We start from the raw sequence: 20,796 nt of genomic DNA on the forward strand, positions 1-20,796 counted from the left end.
CTCTGGCTCCTTTCCTATGGCACTGCTTCCCAGTCTGTATGTACATCCAGAGTTGCCTCATCCCAGGTGCAGAATCTTTCACTTTCCCTTGTTGAAGCTCATACAATTGGTGATTGCCCAGCCCCCTAATTTTTTGCATTTTCTCTGCAAGGTCTCCCTGCCTTCAAAGGCTCCTCCCAGTTTTGTATCATTTGCATACTTGCTTAATATTCCTTCCAGTTCTGCATGAAAGTCACAAAGATGTTGCAGAGCACAGGGCTGAGCATGGAGACCTGTGGAATGCCACTAGTGACAGGTTCCCGTTTGACATCATCCCATTCACTGTAACTTTGGGCCCAACCTGTGAGCAAGTTGCTCAGCCAACACCAACCATGCTGTGTTTATTCAGCTGGGAGATGAAAATTTTGTCTTAAAGAATCCTGTGAGAGAAAGTATTGAAATCTTTGCTGAAATCCAGAAAGATGACATCAACAGGCTTCCACTGATCAATTAGGTGAGATACCATGTCATGAAAGGAAATCAGATTTGACAAGCAGTACTTTCCTTTCATAAAGCCATGCTGGTTGTGACCAATTTCTCTGTTGTCCTCCAGGTATTTTTCAATACCTCCCAAAATTACATTCTCCATAACTTGATGAGGCACTGAAGTGGGACTGTCAATCCTGTAGTCTCCGGCATTCTCATTTGTGCTGTTCTTGAAAAATGGGACAACATTCACCAGCTTCCAGTCAGATGGGATCTCTCTGGATTCCCAAGACAACTCAAAAAACCCATTGAGAGATGTTTTGCAATGACATCAGCAGCTCTTTGAGGATTCTCAGATCAATCCAATAAGGACCTATAAATTTGTAGGGATTCAGCTGGAGCAGCACTTCCTGCACAATTTCAGAATCTACTGGGAGTTGATCATTGTTGCAGTCATGGTCCTCTAGCTCAGGGCTATGGGAATCTATTGGTGCATCATCCATGCCAAAGGCACAGGCAAAGAATCCATTAAACACACCTGCCTTGTCCATGTTGGTTGGTTGCCTTGTCTTTGCTGCTTGGATGGGAAGGAGAAAGTTGTAAATTTTTACTGCTTCTTCATGGTACCCTATCACCTTTAACATTTTTACAGGCATTTTGCTGAGCTGGGAAAGTGGGTTAGAAGTGGTTAAAAAAATATCTGCATCACTCTGTTTCAGCTGTCAGACATCAGGGCTACTAAGGCTAGATATTCACCCTTCAGGCAGTTTTGGGACTGCAGCTCAAACTGAGCCCTGTCTAAGCAGAAACATACAATTATTCCAATCAAATTATTCATAGGCTGCACAATACAATTATCTAGCTTAATTTGAAAGATGAATTAATTGAAGGATTGTTTTCTTTTTTTTTTTTTTTTTTTGCATTATAAGTCCCTGTGTAGGATATTCATAAAGAAAAGTTAAGCACTTGACTTTCATGTTAGAGACTCTGAAAGGTCTTTTTAAAATTTCTTATTAAAATTTTAATAAGAAACAGACTTCATTTCAGCTCTTTACTTTTGGGGAGAGGAGGAGGTTTTAATACTGTAAATCAGCTCTTATATTAGCACAGAATCAATATATAGAAGTAGAAAGACAAAAGTGATGCTTTGTCAATGATTTTTCTTTTTTTTTTGTCCCCTCTTTCACAGATTAAAGCTGATTGAAAGAACGGTTCAGCATGAATTCTTCTGTATTGCTGCAACTCGTGGTGATGCTGGTTCAACTCTGGCCTTGCTCTCCCAGCACACAGAACTCCAGCCCTCACCACACAGTCCAGTCTTTCACAGCAGCTCGAAGAGTGAAACGTGGCTGGCTGTGGGAACCTCTTTTTGCCACTGAGGAACAGATTTCGCCGCATCCTGTGTATATTGGACAGGTATGATAAGTAATGATTCAAGGACAGTACAAGGTTAGATTTAGCATGCTGAGTAGCAGCTTCTACCCTGACTTGGAAAGCCAAATATCTCCAGTGCTGTGGAAATAGCAAGAAACATAGAAAGAGGTGATCAGGAGGCTGTAATAGGCAGTAGCACATTTCTCCTTTCCTATGACCTTTCCCAAGGTCAGAGAAGTCTGAGAGCTTTAGGGCACAGCAGCACCAAGCACCTTCCTTCACTGAGGGCTGCTGTCAAGGAAACTTCGCTTGCATGCTGTTACTAAAACTAGCTCCATGTGTAGCAGATGAAGGTATAAAGCTGAAAAGTTCCTTTCTTCCCTCTGAGTGAGGTTAAAACTCATTTATCAACATCTGGCAATTTGCTCGTGCTATTTTTGGCACTGCATCAAAGCAGCCATACTGGGTGTAGTGTAGTTTACAAACAGTATTTAGCTTGATTTTCTATTACACTAAGTAGCAGCTGATTTACCCCTCATTAATTTTTAATGAAGCTGATTAATACTAAATCCTTTTACCACTGAGAAACTACGGGAATCTGCATGGTTCATTAGATTAACGTAGGTTTAGCACAACGAGCAATTATTTTTCACCCTCCTTTAAAAATGTGCTTTAAGATAATTGTCTTAATGAGGGTTTATCTGCTCTCTTCTCTCTCCGCTTATCATTATTATATTTATTATTATTATTTATTTTTGTATGCTAGAAGTAATTTTAATCTTGAGATCTTCTTTTCTTTAAGGCCCTTTTTAGATGAATGAACCAAAATAAGTTTAACTGCTAATTAACTAGCACTAAAATTTAATTGGGCCCAAAGGGTGAAGTACTCAAAATTCATTAATTACTTTTTCACAGCCCTTTCAAAGTAGTTACTATGGAAGTGTGATATCTCACTTCTGAAAGAACAAGTGAAGACATTCTGTCTATTTTTTAAACAATTATTATTACTTTCCCAATACTTTGGAAAAGTATTTTCTGCAAAAAAACTTCGTAAATGTCATGTATTTTCATGATTTCACCTTTTTATTTCTCACAGGTTAACTGGGGATTTTATTGAAGATTATTGTTAATATATTGCAGTGAAACCATTGTCTAATAAGACATATTTACTTGTCTTTTCATTGAGTAGAATATGCGCTGCTTTCAGCAAAGGAAGTGGTAGTCTATGATCAACACATGAATTTTTAGTAATTAAGGCTCTGAAGAAAACTGCATCAACGAAAATACAAAGGTAGACAGTCTCTGTTTTTAAATCACTATTCCATATCAAAATCTTTTTTTCAGTCAGAAATAAATTTTCAAATTTCATTTAACATAGACTCATGACTCCTTTTCCATTATCAAGATTAAGAAAAAATAAATGTGTCCATCCGCACTGCAATGATAGGTACACAAGGATGAGTACAAAAATGTTTGTTCTCAATTCTCATTTACAATACTAAGACCACTTATTTTGTTCCCAGCCTAAAAAAACAAGTAAACTTAGAACCTTTTCTACTCTTTCTCAGCAAATGTCATCTGTAAGGGAACTCTCATTTAACATGTTCAACGTCAGGAAATCTTCTGTGGATAAATGATTCTGAGTGAAATTACTGAACACAGGCTACGTCTTAGCAGCCAGTCAAGGGAATGCTCCCACACCCTAAGGGTTGGATACACTCTGTAGTCACATCTGAGCCCCATCGTAGTTTAAAGATCTATATATATGTGTATAACTTCTCCCATGTCCTGGGTGATGTGAAAAGGAAACCAAGATTTATGGTTAACAAAGAATCTGTGTTGCCCCTTAGTGAGATGCCAAATTTGTTTGACCAGACCACTTATAAACATGGTCCATTTTCAGCACACAACTACTTATGTTGAAAATATTTAAGCTGGTCTTATTTTAAATGGTTCTAAACTCCCTAAGATTTTAAAATTCTGTCTTTTGTACTGGCAATGATAATTAACTCTGAACATTTAAGTGTTACATACTTTACAGAACTCAGGGTAGGAAATCAAAGCCGTTCCTCATATCTCAGAGCAGTGTCCCAGTCACATTCTGAATAAATTATCCATCTGATGCATGCAGACAATTATGCATTATGAAAATCTTAAAAGACATAGGCATTCTTCCAAAGAAAAGTTAAAACTATTTTTGCAACTTCAGAAGTTATTACAAAATATTTGAGTAGATCCGACAGGGAAATGGTACTTTCCTATTCTATGGCCTCACAACTTACAGTGACCTTTAGGGTCAATAAACATAAGCAAAAAAGTGAGATAATAAAGTCAACAGTTAGGCATATTATTTGCATTTTAAACATGTAGAATAAGAGAAGAAATTTGATTTTTTTTAACTTTGGATTTTTCAATTAGTATCAGGCTCTTAGAGAGTTTGATATTTTTTGTTTTAAAACGAAAATAAGCAAAGAAAAAATTGAGAATTAATGAATTATTGGAAATTATTGTTCCCATAAAATTCCACTGTGGATGCCTGCTCTGTTAGGAATTTAATTTATTGCTTTTAAAATATTGCACTATTATATATCACTAACATTAACAGAAACTATTTGGTTGTCGTGAACAAATGCAGCTGTACTAATATTGTCTCCAAGGCTCAGCTTCATCAAAGGAATCACCACCATAAAGTTCATCTCAGCAATACAACAGAGGATGTAGATCATCCTGGAAGGAAATGGAAAATGTCTATCAATTTATTTTGGAATAAACAATTTAGACTTTCACCACAGAATGTCTTTTCCCCTCTAATATTTCAACAGAAACAAATCACTATTGCACACATTTACACTTAACATTGTTGAGTAAAAAGAAGAACTTAAAAAGTAGATGTGTCATCTACAATAAAAAAAAAAAAATGTTTAATGATGTTTGCATTGTTTTCAGCAGAATTGTAGGGGAGTTGAAAAAACAATGAACTAAAGTAGGTACTTAGATGTATTCCCTTCACTTCAAGGTAGCTGAAGCATCTCTTTTCAGGTATATCACACATTTATAAGTCTATTATATCAATACTCTTAAATAAAATAATTTTATATATTTTAAAATGAAAATGGTTGGCTGAAAATGTGACAGTGTGTCCTTTCAAACAATAGGGTTAAAGAAAGCTCATTAGCAACAGAGTTCACTGTAGAATCAAAACAAAGCATAAAATGAATATTTCAAAACTTATTCTTCCCAAACTGTGACTTATTTTTCTCCCTTTTACTTTCAGCTGAAATCAGATTTAGACAAGCAGGATGGCAACTTAAAATACATTTTGACTGGGGAGGGAGCTGGAAGTTTTTTTGTCATTGATGAATATAACGGCAAAATTTATTTAACACAAAAGTTGGATCGAGAAAAGAAACCTTTCTACACTCTAAGAGCACAAGCAATTAACAGGAGCACTCAGCTTCCTGTTGAACCTGAATCAGAATTTATCATCAAGGTTCGAGATGTCAATGACAATGAACCGCAGTTCTTGGACGGACCTTATGTGGCCACTGTTCCAGAGATGTCACCTGAAGGTATGATATGCTGTGAATCAAACTCTTTATTTCCTGATTTTTTCTAAACAGCTTTGTTGAAGTAGAATCTTAATAGCATGTGTTACAGACTGCATCCCAGTAAGAAGGAAGGAAACTCTTTTAGAGGTTTGGAAATTTGCAAAGGTATATTCCTAACTTCTCTACTTAACATTCTTGTTTTTAAATATTTAGATGCCAACATCTATCCAAGTCCTTTTACAGATTCTGGATACATGCTTGGATTGACTATAGACATTTTTCTTTCCCATCAGTGACTCAGCCTTGAAATTTGGACTTGTTTAAAAATATAATGTTCCCAGTAGAAATAAACAGAGTACTGCAGCCAGTTGGGAAGAAGTGATGGCCACCCTCCCTGTCTGCATGTTACCTACTTATTTGCACTGCCAAGCCTCTTTCCTTTCAGTCAGCTTCTCCTTGTTTGGATTAGATAATATGCAGTGAATGCATTCTGCCTTCTGATTTCTGCAGTACATGAAATGTAATTTTCCTGTCAAGAGGAAAAACATAATCCCTGTACCTCTTCTTTCTCACTTTCACATGATCAGACAAACCTGTAAGAGGATCTTTCATGTATCTGGAAACTTTATACAACAAATGCAAAGCAAAGTCAACATCTGGCAAATATAGGTATATGTGTATATTTATATATCTATATATCTATCTATCTATATATATATATAGATATATATAGATATGTTTACATACACATATGCATTCCATAATATGAGGACATGTAGTCCTTCAAAAACCCCAAGGTGTTAATACAGCTGATGTAAACAGGAATGTTATCGATAATACCTCCAAATATCTATCTTCAAAATCAAAGGGAAACTAGATTCTCCAGATCTTACAGAAAATATCCCAGTAAACTTTCACATTTATACACCTATTTCTTTTGCTTATTTCTATTGTGACTGATATTGAAAAGAAATTAAAATATTGTGGTGCTTCAAATAGTATGAATAAATAAGGTCATTAATGTAATAGCATCAGTGATGGTATTAAGCATTATCTGCTCAACTTTTAAAGCAGAATCAGTGAATATTTGACAGCAAACCATAAACTTTATCTTCTTCTGCCAGCCAGGATGGCAGGTGAAAGAAAAGGATATTCATGCCTGTTATTTAATTGAAAGTGATGTTAGTATCCTAATTTTTTCCAGGATGCAGCAGCTCATCATCACTCCCATGAGTAGCTGGAAAAGAGGTGCATTTGTTCAATTTACTTGCTATTGATACTTGCTACCTGTTAATACCACTTTCCACCAGGGAAATCCCTTCTATTTTTTCTTCACTGACGCTTTCTTCTGTGCAGACAGACTTAATTCTGCACCTGACCTCTTGCTCAAATAACTTTTTCTAACATAATCTGTTGCTAGTTTAGAGGGTTTTTCCAGCTTATACCTCTTGTTCATTTGCTCAAGTTTGGAAACAGGATAGGTGACTTGTGCTTTGCATTTTTATTTTTTATGTGCTTATAGCAAAAATGAGTACACTTAATTGCCTAGAATTACCTAGAATTTCAAAAATTTAGAATTTTGATAATTCCTTTCTTTTTCTCTTTTTATTTTTTTTCCTCTGTAGTAAAACACTCTTTATAGGCTCTTTGTCTCTTATAAAAATGTTTTTAAATGGCTGATTATTTAGTGTGTCTTTATTTATACTCTTAGAGACTTGAAATCACTCACATAAGTGTAAGAACAACTGAATTTCTTCTATTTATTCATTCTGTCTTTCTGATGGCTACATGGGAGAAAAAGAAAAAAAAAAAAAAAAAAACAAAAAACCCCCAGTCAAGTAAGGTGGTACTTAAGACCAAAAACAACAGTAGTAATCTTTTCCCATATACTTCTGTTTCCTACTTGAAACCATCAACAAACACTTGACAATTGAGAAGCTTCACTCTGTACTGCCTTGAGTTAGCTATAAAGAGATACACTAAAAATGAAAGGCTCAACTGTCTTTGTCCACTCTCCTGAGTCATCTATTATATATTTAAATTCCTAAAACATGGCATCACTTCAGCATAAGATTAATTAAGTTGTAGAAAATGTAATTTACTTTGTGATATTCCTGTAATATTATAAATAAAAAAAATGTTCCAGTGAAATATAGAAACATATGAAATGAAAAAATAAATTAAAAATCAGAAGCAAAGCCATGTCCCATTTATCAGAATGGGCAAAAAAATGAAGTAAGAACCCAATTTGCCTTCTCTCTCAGACACAGACTTCCTGAAATAGTAAACTCACTGTTTTATGATCATCCAGTGTATGATGGATGAATCCAGGTCATCCAGGATCTTGAAATATTTTCTGCATTACTGCTTCTACACTTGACCTCTCTAGCACTAATACCATAGCCATTCCAGAGATCATTCTTTCATCTACTCCTTCCGTGGAGACACTACTGGAATACTAATGCATATGTCTGTCTGGAATATAAAACGCAAGTGGAGTGTATACCTTGACAGTGGTCAGCTCCAAAACGTGAAACAGCTGAGCGACACACCATGAGTACTTCTGGGGCCCCTCTTACCCTGCTTCTCAAAAGGCAGGGACTGCACTACCGAGGTGGAACCTGCTTCAGTGTGCATTCTAAACCAGTCTTACAAGAAAATTTATAAACTCGTAGCAGAGAGGAAGGGTAACCCACTGAAGTTTGCAGTATCAGTAGCATAATGTTTGATTGTATTAGTCTTTTTGTCCCAGTAAACTAAAACATACTCTTGCGTATTAAGAGTATATTAATTAACTCTGTTCTTCACCCCATATTAAGGGGTGAAGAACAGAGTTAATTTAAATGATGCAGTGCAATAGAGATGCTTGCTCTTTGCTCTGTTTCTGTGCTCTCTAGATTCGGTTCAGCTCACTGATGCTCGGTCTCCTGATAATTTCCTCGCAGAAAACGCTCTTAGGAAGCACGGTCAAGATTTGGGAAAGCAGGTCACTGCTGCTACACATTTTGTCTGGAAGTGAATAGAAAATAATTCAGATCTCATCACTTGCCTCAGACAACCACAGCAAAACCAGAAAATAGACACAAATAACTGTGCCTGAAGTTAGTTACAAGTACCAAAATATACACAAATGTGCCAACAAATTAGAATACATTTAAATTCTTTATTAGCTCTCTTTTATCTTCAGTACTAAATTTTATTAGGGTTTTATATGCAAGTGTCACAGTAAATGAAAAGCATGTCAGCAAATGGACTCTCTTCTGAGAACACAGGACTCTGTTTTACCCTCAGGCATTTGGTACGATTTTACACTGTCTTCCTTATAACTGTTCAGCTTGTACAAATGCACTATATCTGATGGAGTGGTTAAGAGTCAGATGCAATAATCTATCAGTATTTAATGTCTTTATAGGTCTCAAGCTCTAGTTAGAAAAATGAGCAGCAATTTGCCATATGAGGGCCCCATAGTATACCTAATGTTCTGCGGCGTATAAATGGCACTTTCCCATATTTCGCCCAAGAAGGGTAAAACCAAGGCTGCAGATATTCAAAGTAGCTTTTCACCTTAAATAAAGCTAATCAAAAAGTTCAGTTGTCAGTAATATCATGTGGTGTTTCCAATGTCAGGACTACGGCTTCGTGGTCTCTTAACTTTGGGGGGTGTGTGCAGTATGAAATATGTTATTTGATTGCTTTATAAGAAATTATTTGTATAATAATATATATCTGTTATACATATAAGACAATGTATAATAATATGTATCTGTTCAATTATTTTTCTCACAATCATGTAGTTACAAATAAGGGCTCTTGGGAGTTTTTGAGTATGGAATATTAACATTTCAATTTTTGTCACCCAAATACAAATGTTAGGTAAATGTGATTCCATTCTGCAAATGGTTTGAGTTGGGTTTTGCAGTTTTTTGTAGGCTCTGCTTTGGATTTTTTTTGGGTTTTGTTTCAGTTTTAGTTTAGTTCATTTTGGTGGATTGTTTTTTCTGATGATTAAATGTATAGAGAAATACAGGTTTCATGAAAGAGAAAAATTAAAAACTGAGAAAGTACTCTAAAGCCAGGGTAACATTTTTCTTCTTCTTGCTACATAGTCCATACTTAATGTGGAGGTTCACGTAGTTATCACACAACCTTTGTTTTAAAAAAATGTGAGAAATTATAGCCTGCTCTTTAAATGGTCTCTTGTCACCCAAATGGAGAAATAAATTAGCTTCCTCCTTGGAGTGCAGAATATCTGTTATTTCTTCCTTCCAGGTCAGTTCCCTCTTTACTAGATTCCTTTCGACTATTCACATTTCCATTGATTACATCCACCTGTTGCATCTCACTGGCTCCAGCTGAACAAAGTCCTTACTACTGAGTTCTGAAATACTCTAGAAGAGTTAACAGACAAGAAGAAAAGTGTGTTTGGGTCCCAGAGAAGAAGGAAATACTGCTTTAGATTCAATATTTCTTTATACTGCTTAGAAACTGTGCAGAATATAGATTTACTGTTAAATGTACAAAAGCTGCGATGATGAAGTCATATGCGATGATGAAGAATACATATGTTGTATTTTATTCCTGATTTGCTAAATCTATTGCTATAAATAAGTGCATTCCTAAACATAGTTGTGGACACTTGAGTTTGTTAAGTAGAAAATGGCATTAATGACATACTAAACCTGTTGGATCATCCATAGTGCCTGATCCTTTCCTAACTAGCAATTTTATTTTTTTAAAGCAACTGTGTTCTAGTCATGCTAAATGTTCTTAGAGGATGAATTTTCTGAAACTGTGAGACCAATTTTCATAGATCACAGCTGATATGAGGTTAACAGTTGTGTAGCTGAAGATTCCATTTGCTCTTTAGACTTATTAAAGAATTCTGTGTTTTCTGAGGCATATATGTGCCCTGATTAAATATGAATCTTTAATTTTATCTTTAAAATTTCTCTAAAGCAATAGGATCTGTATATAGATTTATACATCTAAACACACATCTAAATCATTTATATTTGTGCATCTAAACCCACATGTCAGATATTTGATATTGTAGGTAAGTTGTGAAAAACATATAGGTCCAAAATTTGGTGTGAATTAATAATGGCTTAGTTTACTCTCTGCCTGAGAGAAGATAACTTGAGTTATAGAATCACTTCAAATGCTGCTCAATAAATCAAGAGAAATTGCAAAATATTTTTTTTTCTAAAGAAGCAAACCATTTATTTTAGTCTATCCTTATATGGGAATATACTTATATTTTTTCATTTCTATTTAAAAATAAAACTACTTAGCTGCTAGAAAACCCAGCAATGAATATATTTATATTATTTGGACATTTGATTTTGTCATTAAAAAATGGTGTTTCTGGTCTAACACCTTGCACTCCACCTTTTCTTCTTCTTTTCTCCTCTAGCCTAACTATACTGCTGTATTGATAAGCAGGTGCAACCATGTGAATGTGTGCCAGAAATTTTTAGAAAGTAGCTTGATTTCCTGCTGTTCCTCACAAGAAGTGATATTTGTTTTCTAATGCAGAATCTAGGTGAGGAAAAAAAGATAAAAATAATGATTAGAAAATGATGTTACTGTGGATATTATTTTTAAAGGAGAATCATTAGAGAAGGTGCCATGAGACTACTGTCAATCTTCTATCTAAGCTATGAACAGCTTCCCATCAATGAAGAAACCAAGCTCTGCTCTTTGATTCCACTGTGTTTTTGCACTGGGATTTCTGCCACAAGTTTTGCGCTGGGACAAACTCATTAAAGACTCAAGAATAAAAAATTTTTTCAGAGCCTTGTTATAGTTCTTGGTTGCTTTCCTTGTTAACAATTAATTTTTTTATCACCAGTGGGCCTACTAGTGATAAAGTGACTGTTTTTTTATTCCAGTGAGAAAATTCTGTAAAATACTTTGAAGATAGGAGGAGAAACAATTTGCTTTAGTCCACTGACATACTAGAAAATAAGCATGATATATGTAGCATTTTAAGCAGTATAAATGTAATGCTGAAATAACATATATGGTTTATTTGTCTTTTAATTGAAAATTTGAATGTGATATTTCCTTATTTGAGAAAATATTTTCCCTTTTTAATGGTAAATTTAATAGGTGCCATTTGCTCCTGTAAATTTTTAGGATGGTTTGTTATTATAACTGGTATGTTGAAAGGTTTTTAAAGAATTTATGTTTTGTAATTATGAGACAATTTATACAAGAAAAAAACAAACATAATCTATTTTATTTTTCCTTGAGGTACTTCGGTTACACAGGTAACAGCTACAGATGCTGATGATCCTTCTTATGGGAATAGTGCTCGTCTGCTTTACAGTCTTGTTGAGGGACAGCCTTATTTCTCTGTGGAGCCAACAACAGGTATACTACAAGTGAATTTGTGCATTCATAAACTCATAAAGTGGATGCAAGCAAAATTGTCTCTCTTGATTTCAAAACAAAGATCAACTGGCACCACTCTACACTCTTAGATCTCTGCATAGTTCCTAGAGCTGAAAAAAATCAGCTTTTCTTTCTCATAGGAAGATGAAATTCTTTCTCTCTAGCAAATCCAAACTTTATTAGAAAATTATCTTGTTAGAGTTAGACTCTGAATATCCCACTTTATAAATTAATCTAGCAACACTTCTGAATCAACACTTCTTTGGCACATCATGTGATATTTCTATCTGTATGTTGAGAAATGACAGATATGTGACATCCCTCCAAAAACCTAATTTATGAGTAAGAGAGATGTTTCTATATAGTAGGGGAAATATATGGATTATTCTGCTCCCCAGAACTCTAAATATAGAGAATGGATTTGACATAGAGCTTACTTGCTACCATGAGGACCAACATCCAGTATAGGAACAGTTGTGATATACACAGTTAAGAATGAAAATTCATAACTGCATGCAGTGATACATGTTATATGCATATAATACTATATATTCATGTCAGATGTTAAGAAAAAAAATGAGACTTATATGCCATTTCTTACACTTTTTATTTTTAGGGGTCATTAGAATGGCTTCCCAAATGGATAGAGAAACAAAAGATCAGTATTTGGTCATCATTCAAGCCAAAGATATGGTTGGGCAACCAGGAGCATTTTCTGCAACAGCCACTGTTACCATCAATCTCTCTGACATCAATGACAACCCACCTGAATTTCAACAGCGTGAGTAGAGACTAATTACAGTAATGGAATTCTTGAAGAAAGTTTAGATCCACTATTGCTCTGTTAGGTTTGCAGGTAGGTCTTTTTAGAGCAAGCGTGTACTTTGACCTTAGCATACAGCTGAAAAAAGCAAAATCATGAAAAAAAAAATCCTCACAAAAGCTGAAAAAACAAGTGGAAAAAAAAAATCTATCATTGCAAAAATCTCAAGTCTGCTGGTTTCACTTACTAATAGACTTTGGAGACAAATTGTTAAACTGCTTTCTCTATAATTTGCACTGCCTCAGCCTAAAATCTGGAAAACAGGATATTTGGCATCATTTTCACTCAGATATTTTTCTCTCCTTATTTTTTTCTGACACATGCTAGAGAGTTTTTAAGCAAATGATGTGAACCTCTCTGTCCAGGTAGTTTCTAGCAGATACGGGAGCTGCTCATTGGGCTACCAGGAAAAAACTGAGCTGTTGGGAAGTGCTGTCCTCGGCTATTTCTTCACCATGTTCAGTCACAGAACCATAGAATAGATTGTGTTGGAATGGACCTTGAAATGTCATCTAGTCCAACCCTCCTTGGGCAGGGATGCTCAGAGCTGCATTCAAAGTGACCTAGAATTTTTCAGGAATGGAACACTCACCTTGTCTCTAGGCAGTAACTGACAGTAACCTGTGCCAGTGTTTCATTGCCCTCAGAGTAAAAAACGTTTTTCTTATATCTAATCTAAACCTTCCCTCCTTCAGTTTAAAACCATGAGCTATTTTGTTGTTTTCTTTACACACAGCTGAAGTAGGGTTGAGAGGGAAGGGCTCCCGAGGGAAAAGATTGTCCTGCCCTGCACCCAAGATCTATACAATGCCAGATCATATAGATTGCTCCAGTAGAAGCTGTGACTTTTCCCAGCTCTCTGAGAACCTCCAGCTACAGCACTTATTAACCATGGCAGATCACTAAACTTTACTAGTATTTGTTTCTTTAGGACTCTACTACATGAGTGTCTCTGAAGAGGCTCCTGTAGGCACCACTGTAGGCAAAGTCTTCGCAGAAGACAGAGACATTGGGGACAACGCAGCCATGGACTATTTTATTGAAGCAGATAGCTCAGATGTTTTTAACATCATTACTAACAATGAGACTCAAGAAGGAATTATCTTACTAAAAAAGGTGAGATCTCAGAAGGTAAATAAAAAATCTCTAAATATTTGAAAGAAAATCCTCAAGCAAGCTGGATGTGCAAGACAAGGTCTACTGCTTTTGATTGTCTTTTATTTTTTTTCTTTAGGCTTTGTGATTTAATTGGAATATTATGAGGGATAAAAAAGAAAAATGCTTTTCTTTCTGTTGACATTTTTGACTCATTCCTATTACTGCTGAATATAATAGCAACAGTCAGTATCTCAATGTAATCCCTAACTGTGCCACACATTGTATCCTGTTGAGAGAAAATGTTCTATCTCTTCTGTGCATTGCCTGTAAAATATTTATCAATAAATTTCAAGCAATTTCACCTCACTTCCAACACCTTCTGTTAACTGAAACAAGAATTTATTAGTATATTAGATTGTTGGAGTTTTTGTTGGGACATAGTTTTAAAAAGATATTAAGCGCAATCAAAAAAGACCAGTTTATGAATTAAGAAAATTCATATTCTTTGATACTATGTAATTTATTTTGGAATCACTCAGGAAGATTTCTCAGTCATCTCAGGGATCATCTGAAATGACGACAGAGTTCAATAGCCTAGTGAAATGTAGGTCCCTGAGGAATTGAATGCTTTAAGTGCAAAAAGTTTTTTTGTTTGTTTTGATCTTTTTTTGTTAGTTTTGTGGGTTTTTTAGTTTGATAAGCTATTTATTTAGTAGTTCATTTATTTATTTAATTCAGAAGATAAAGATTATCTAAAATTGTAATGAAACTATGTGTCATTAGGGGAGACATTCTATGGGAATTCTTTTCTATAGTGTTGCTTGATTGCAGCATTAAAGCCAGCATGAAATGTGAAAGCCAACAAGCACATTTGAATTTGAAAGTGTTTTTAACTTAAAAAAGAAACCTTGGAATTACCTTTTAATAGTAAACATTTTTTAAACAATCTTAAAAGAAGTATAGCACTACTTTGTCTTTAATCTCACACCATTTATTGAACTATATTTAATTGAAACATGAAGAAAGAAATATTCCAAATCTCACTTTCTTTCTTAACAGAGAGTGGATTATGAGAGCAAAAGGAGATACAGTATTCAAGTAAAAGCTGTAAACAGATACATTGATGAGCGTTTTTTGAAAGAAGGACCATTTGAAGACACAACCATTGTCAAAATCAACGTGGAAGATGCTGATGAACCCCCAGTTTTCACCTTGGAGAACTATGTGATGGAGATTGTTGAAGGAGCTATGCGTGGGGCACTCGTTGGGGTCGTAACTGCCAGAGATCCAGATGATGATGAAAGTCCAGTCAGGTACCTGTCTTAAAATATGAAGGGGCCTCAAATGCAAATGTAGTTGGTATTTCCAAAGGGTACTTCTGTTCCTTACCATAGCTCATAACTGCAGTTAATCATGCTTTTACTGTGCTAGCCAAGGTTATTGCAGATGACATGGTTTAACCAACATCGGCGGGTAAGGACCATACAGGCATTTGATCACTCCCACAGCTGCTGGGATGCAAAAGAGAATTGAAAGTGCAATTGTTGCAGTTGTTTATTATTATTTTTATTGATGTATCAAAACAATACTAATACTAATAATATCGAAGAAAATAAGAGATGGGAAAAATCCAAATCTGCAACAAATCCCCAATAAAAAAAAGTGATGCAAAGTACCCAAAACAATTTCTCAATACAAGCCAGCTGACACCTAGCCACTCAACCCAGCCCAACAACAGCAGATTCTTCTTATTATACTATAAATGATTTTGCTGTCTCTTAAGGGAGAAAACAGGTAATTAATCTTTAACATGGGATTTATAATTAAAATAGCTTCTTGAATTGCCTGACATCACTGTGTACTATGCAATTTAGACAGAGCAGGATACAGTGACAAATGGTTGAGACACAAAATAATTTATGGTGTGTAAATTTCTAATAGGAGAAATACATATATATTATGCTATGGCTTCAGAGCTGTAGGTGGTGATTTGTTACGATTTTCCATTAATTTACTGTTATTTATTAGACTAATAATAGGTTAAATTAAATAGGAAAAAAATTTACATTGATTTTTTTTTGTTCCCTCCTCTAAAAGGGTTCATTTAGTGGTTTGATTAGATGACTTCAACATCTCCTGTGGATCAATATACATTAACACATATCTATAACTTCTTAGTCAGAAATGTTTTGGAGGAGCTGGCTTCAAATTGAGTAAGTCCATATAGTCCCAAAACAGTGATACAGGTATTGCATCAATGAGTTCCTTTAGAAGAGAGTATATCACTTCTAATATAAAGATATGTTTTTTGGGCTAAGTGCCATGAAAATGAATCTAATTTTGAAACCATTCCTATCATAAATGACAGCAGTTACTTATATCATACCAAACTAATTGTTTTGCTTTGTGGACTCCAGGTTTCAAATAAACAAAAAAGATGTGCAACAAAATCTCTCTATGTTAGTATTTAAAAAAAAAATAAAAAATACCTAATATAGTTTTTCTGAAAAATTTTTATCAAGAATCAGATTATCAAAAAATGCCCAAACAAAACAACTATGTCAGAAAAATTATAAATACCTTAAACAGAAGTTTATAAGTATTCAAACTTGGGTTCAAATTATAAGAGCTTTCAGATACAGTATTGTTCTGGTTCTTCTATTTATCTTCTTACTGATTTTTAAAAGACACAAAATGTAGCTATAAATAACAAACTAGAGAGTCATTTAACTACTGACACATAGTCTGAGCTGGAGTCCTAAGTGACAACAGGAAACAGAAGTCTGTGTCAAGCAGAATTAAAGGTACAATATAAAAAGAAAAGTTGCATGTGAGCATTTCAAACGAGAGTGAAAATAATCTTTCAATTTTTCAAACAGGTTTTATTTCCATGAAATAGACTTTTTTAGAGACTGCACCATATGGTCTTTTGCTTTGTAGACCATTACAACCAGCAGTAAATATATTTTGCATTATCTTTGGTTACTATTTCAATTGCAATATCTTTGGTTGCTATTTCAGTTCATCTTTGTCCTGCAACAAGTGGTTAGACTTAACAGCGTGAGTGGCCTGTGTACATGTATGTGCACATGTACACATCCACAGCATCCAGAGCCTTTTCAGCAAAGACTGAAAGCACTGAGTCTTTCCTGCAATCATCTCCTGCAGTAGGATTTTGTGCTCTGCCTTAGTGTCGCCTCATTACAAAGAGTTGTCTGTCTTTATAATGCCCAATCCCCTGGCATCAGAGCATGTCAGCAATGATAAAATAGATTTGCCATTATACCTCCACTTAGATGTTGGTGTTATTCATTTCACAAGTGGCAATTTTGCTGTTTCTTTTCAATGAAGTCATTCACCTGCTGTGAGACTGACTTAGTAGTAAGAATGAATAATGCATTTTGGATTCAGTTCATATTAATATAGATCTGAGACATATTTAGTTTTATAAAAAGAAGAGCTTTGATCTTGGCGGCAGTGAATTTTAAATGTTTATACATGTGCATTTTTCATGATTTCTGAGTTGCTGCAGCACACGTTTTTATGCATATATGCACAGCTCTGTTTTCTCAGCTGACAATAGCTTTCTACTTCCTTGCCTCTGATGAAACTTTTCAGTACCACAGAAAGTCTTTCCTTTTCTTGGTGCAGGTACTCCATTGTCCACAGCAGTCATTTAAAGAGGCTGTTCAGCATCAATGAACACAATGGAGCAATCATTACCACTGAACCTCTGGACCGAGAGATAGCTTCTTGGCACAACATAACTGTTACAGCCACAGAAACAAGTGAGTAAGAAATGTAAGGAATGCTGGGGTTTTACACTGTGAACTGTAATTATGCTCTGTATGTGCCCTCTTTTAAGTGGAGAATACATTCTTCTTTCTGATTATATTACTGTTGCTTGCTACACTAAGGAGCATTATTAAAATGATTAGTTAAATAGAAGTGGAATGTATTTGAGCTCCAAGGTCCTGTGCTTTTTCATAAAAGATGACCTTATGAAAAAAGAAATTGTAATAGGATCGAGAGTGTAACGCTTTCAAGTTACACTGAAGCATAAGAATTGTTCCTGCAGTGCAAGATCTTATGTTAAATTAGACCCTGGTTAATTTCACACCAGATTTTTGACTAGTGTGAAATTAGCCAGGGTCTAATTTAACACCAGTCAGAAACCTGTGGCTCAAATTAATTGTGAATGTTAAGGCTTAAATCATCTAGACGTCTATTTGGGGAAAATTAGAGCCTTGAAGCACCCTTTATATAGATTTCACCTGTCAATTTTGTTTGAAAGTCAAATGCAAATTACTTCTGTTTGTGTTTTTGGTGATCTGGTTCCCCTGAATCTGGGACAGCCCTAGAAATTTAATAGCTCTTCCTTTATAATGCAGTTTAACAAGATTACTGGGATATTATTTTAAAACTAATCCTATTCATCCTCAGGAAGGAGAAAAACAATATGAAACTAGAGTAGAATCAATAATTTTGCCAAATAGTCTTAGCACCTGTTCTTTACTCCTGAATCTCAGTTAAATGTCATTTATTGCTATGACCACTTTAAAAATATATTATTAAACTTCAATATTGCCCAAAAGGGGACTTCCCTGTAGAACATTACTGCTGGAAGTCTACTATAGAATAGTCAGTAACAATTTGCACTGAAGTCTTTAACTTATATTTAGGAATTGATGGTACTATCTTCCTTTTCAGCTTCTCTGTGAGATTTTAAGCATGAATTCTATTCTCATGTTGTTGGCTAGATGACAAGTGTTAGCAAATTTGATCTCTGGCATGTCTTGAACAGCTCTATGGAAACACAGCAGGACAACTTTGGCCTAGACTTTTTTGTTTAGTTAAACAATAAAACAGGAGAGAACCAAATGTTACAAATGAATACCTGTCTCCTGTAGAAAAGAAAGTGAGACTTGCACGGTAATGAAAGTTATTATAGAGAAACGGAGACCCCATTCTGTTCAAATACTTATTCTTTATTTCTTTAATGATGATAAGGTCACTGTCTATAATGATATGTTCAAAAGATCTGAAGTTAGGTCACCTTGGTCTGGGCACACCTGAAAGGATTTTTATCAGGAACTAGCAGTATGTTATTCCTTGAAATATATTCATAATATGTTCTGTGTGCATGAGACATGTGGTGGATGACATTGTGGCTCCACTGAAGCACAATCAAAATGCCATTAGAGTTCATCCAAATGAGATGTTCATTGTACCTTAGTCAAGTTCTGAAACTGTGTTACAACAGGCCCCAGGATCCTGTTGATTTGCCATGATATTCATACACTACACAGAATTTTGAGTCCATTGTAATGATTACAGGGATCAGAGATTAGTGAGAGAGGCTTGACTCTGTTATTTTGGACCTGTGGTTATTTTGGATGATTTTGGATCATCCTATCCTCGTGCCATTGAGGGAGCATGCTTTAAAAGTATTCAGAAGTCGGCGTAATTCGTTGGAACTTAAATGTGAGCAGGGAGAACTTGCAAACTGTTGATTCTCCACTTTATGCCTAAAGCTCAAGAAAAATCAAGTTTCCTTTCATAAATTTTTGCTTGGTTGTAAGAAACTTTGTCCAAGTACAAAGCTGAAGCACAAACAATGGCATTCTAATCCTGCCTGAGAGCAAGAAATCCTTAAATCATTAGTATCCAATTGACAGTCAGTACTGGTTTTCCCTAAGCTCAGTACTGGGGTCAGCTCTGTTCAATATGTTTTATCAATGATCTGGATGATTGCATTGAGTGCACTCTCAGTCAGATTACCTATGGCACCAAGCTGGGCTGTGGGAGGTTAATCTGTTGAAGAGTATAAATCTCTGCAGAGAGATGTGGGCGGGTTGGATTGATGGGCCAAGGCCAGTTGTATGAAATCCAACCAGACCAAGTTCCAGGTCCTGCACTTGGGTCACGGCAACCCTGCACAGCACTACAGGCTGGGGGCAGAGTGGCCAGAAGGTCCTGGAGCATATCCCGGGAAGGACAACAGAGAGGGTGAAGGCTTTGGAACACAAGTCCTGTGAGGAGCAGCTCAGGGAGTTGGGGCTGTTTGGACTGGAGAAAAGGAGGCTGGGAGGGAACTTTCTGTACAAGTACCTGAAAGAAATTTGCAGGAAAGTGGGGGTCAGTCTTCTCTGCCATGTAACAAGAAGATGAGAGGAAAGGGCCTAAAGTTACACCATGGGAAGTTTAATTAGATACTAGGGAATTTTTTTTCCTGTAAAAGGGTTGTCTAGCATTAGATTAGGTTTCCAGGGGAAGTAAATGAGTCACCTTCCCTGGAAGTGTTCAAAAAACCTGTGGATGTGATATCTGGGGTCATGGTTTCATGGTGGACCTGGCAGAGTTAGGTTGACATTTTGATTCTGTTAATTGAGAAGTCTTTTCTAACCTCAATTATCTATGATTCTGTGATCAGTTTTAGCTAATACTGTCAGCCCCAACAGAATTAACTCACAACAGACAGGAGTCATTTTACCACTGAGTCTTGCAGGGGGGTCTCCATACCTGGATACAGGACTGAAGTTCAGTGAGAATTTCAATATGGATAAATTTAAAATTAAATATGTCACCCTGCCTTGGTCTCATATATGTTTTTGTTAATAAACTTTTAACTTTTTGGAGTAGTCCTTTCTCAAAAAAATTATTTGTGTTAATTTCTTTTAGGAAGTAAAAAAAATTGCCTAAGCATAAATGGTAGTCATGCCATAAAAATATAAATTATGAAGATAACATTTATTATTAGTAGTAGTGCTAATATTATTGTTATCATTGCAATTTTATATTTACTAGATGATGTCAATGTAAGCTTTCCTTAATTCCCTACAAATACTGAGTTATCTTTTGTGTCTAGAGATGATCACTGCTTTTCTTTTCAAGTTACTAATATAGGTCCCTAGCAATATAAGTGTCATCTTAATTTTCACATTGATCCAGCCAGTTGCACTTGACATCCTCTTCTCCTAGTCCTTGTTTTTCAAGTCCTGATCTCTCTCATAGAAATTGTGACCAAAAAAAGAAAATTCTGCTAATTGGGAGATATTTAGATAAAGTAGGATATGGGTACACTAGCTGAAT

The 20,796-nt window shown here is 35.4% G+C and overlaps 1 protein-coding gene across 2 annotated transcripts in view; it reads left to right on the forward strand.

The window, feature by feature from the left end:
* CDH19 (cadherin 19) overlaps positions 1-20,796 on the forward strand; it is a 64,471-nt gene that overhangs the window by 25,427 nt on the left and 18,248 nt on the right. For both annotated transcript variants that reach the window (XM_050971113.1, XM_009101746.4), the window contains exons 2-8: positions 1,655-1,881; positions 5,114-5,408; positions 11,643-11,762; positions 12,400-12,564; positions 13,538-13,722; positions 14,764-15,017; positions 17,356-17,492. In XM_050971113.1, the coding sequence (XP_050827070.1) occupies positions 1,684-1,881; positions 5,114-5,408; positions 11,643-11,762; positions 12,400-12,564; positions 13,538-13,722; positions 14,764-15,017; positions 17,356-17,492 (1,354 nt within the window). In that variant the 5' untranslated portion in view covers positions 1,655-1,683. The remainder of the gene's footprint in view (positions 1-1,654; positions 1,882-5,113; positions 5,409-11,642; positions 11,763-12,399; positions 12,565-13,537; positions 13,723-14,763; positions 15,018-17,355; positions 17,493-20,796) is intronic.

Source organism: Serinus canaria, chromosome 2 (genome assembly GCF_022539315.1).
Source record: "Serinus canaria isolate serCan28SL12 chromosome 2, serCan2020, whole genome shotgun sequence".
NCBI lineage: Eukaryota > Metazoa > Chordata > Aves > Passeriformes > Fringillidae > Serinus > Serinus canaria.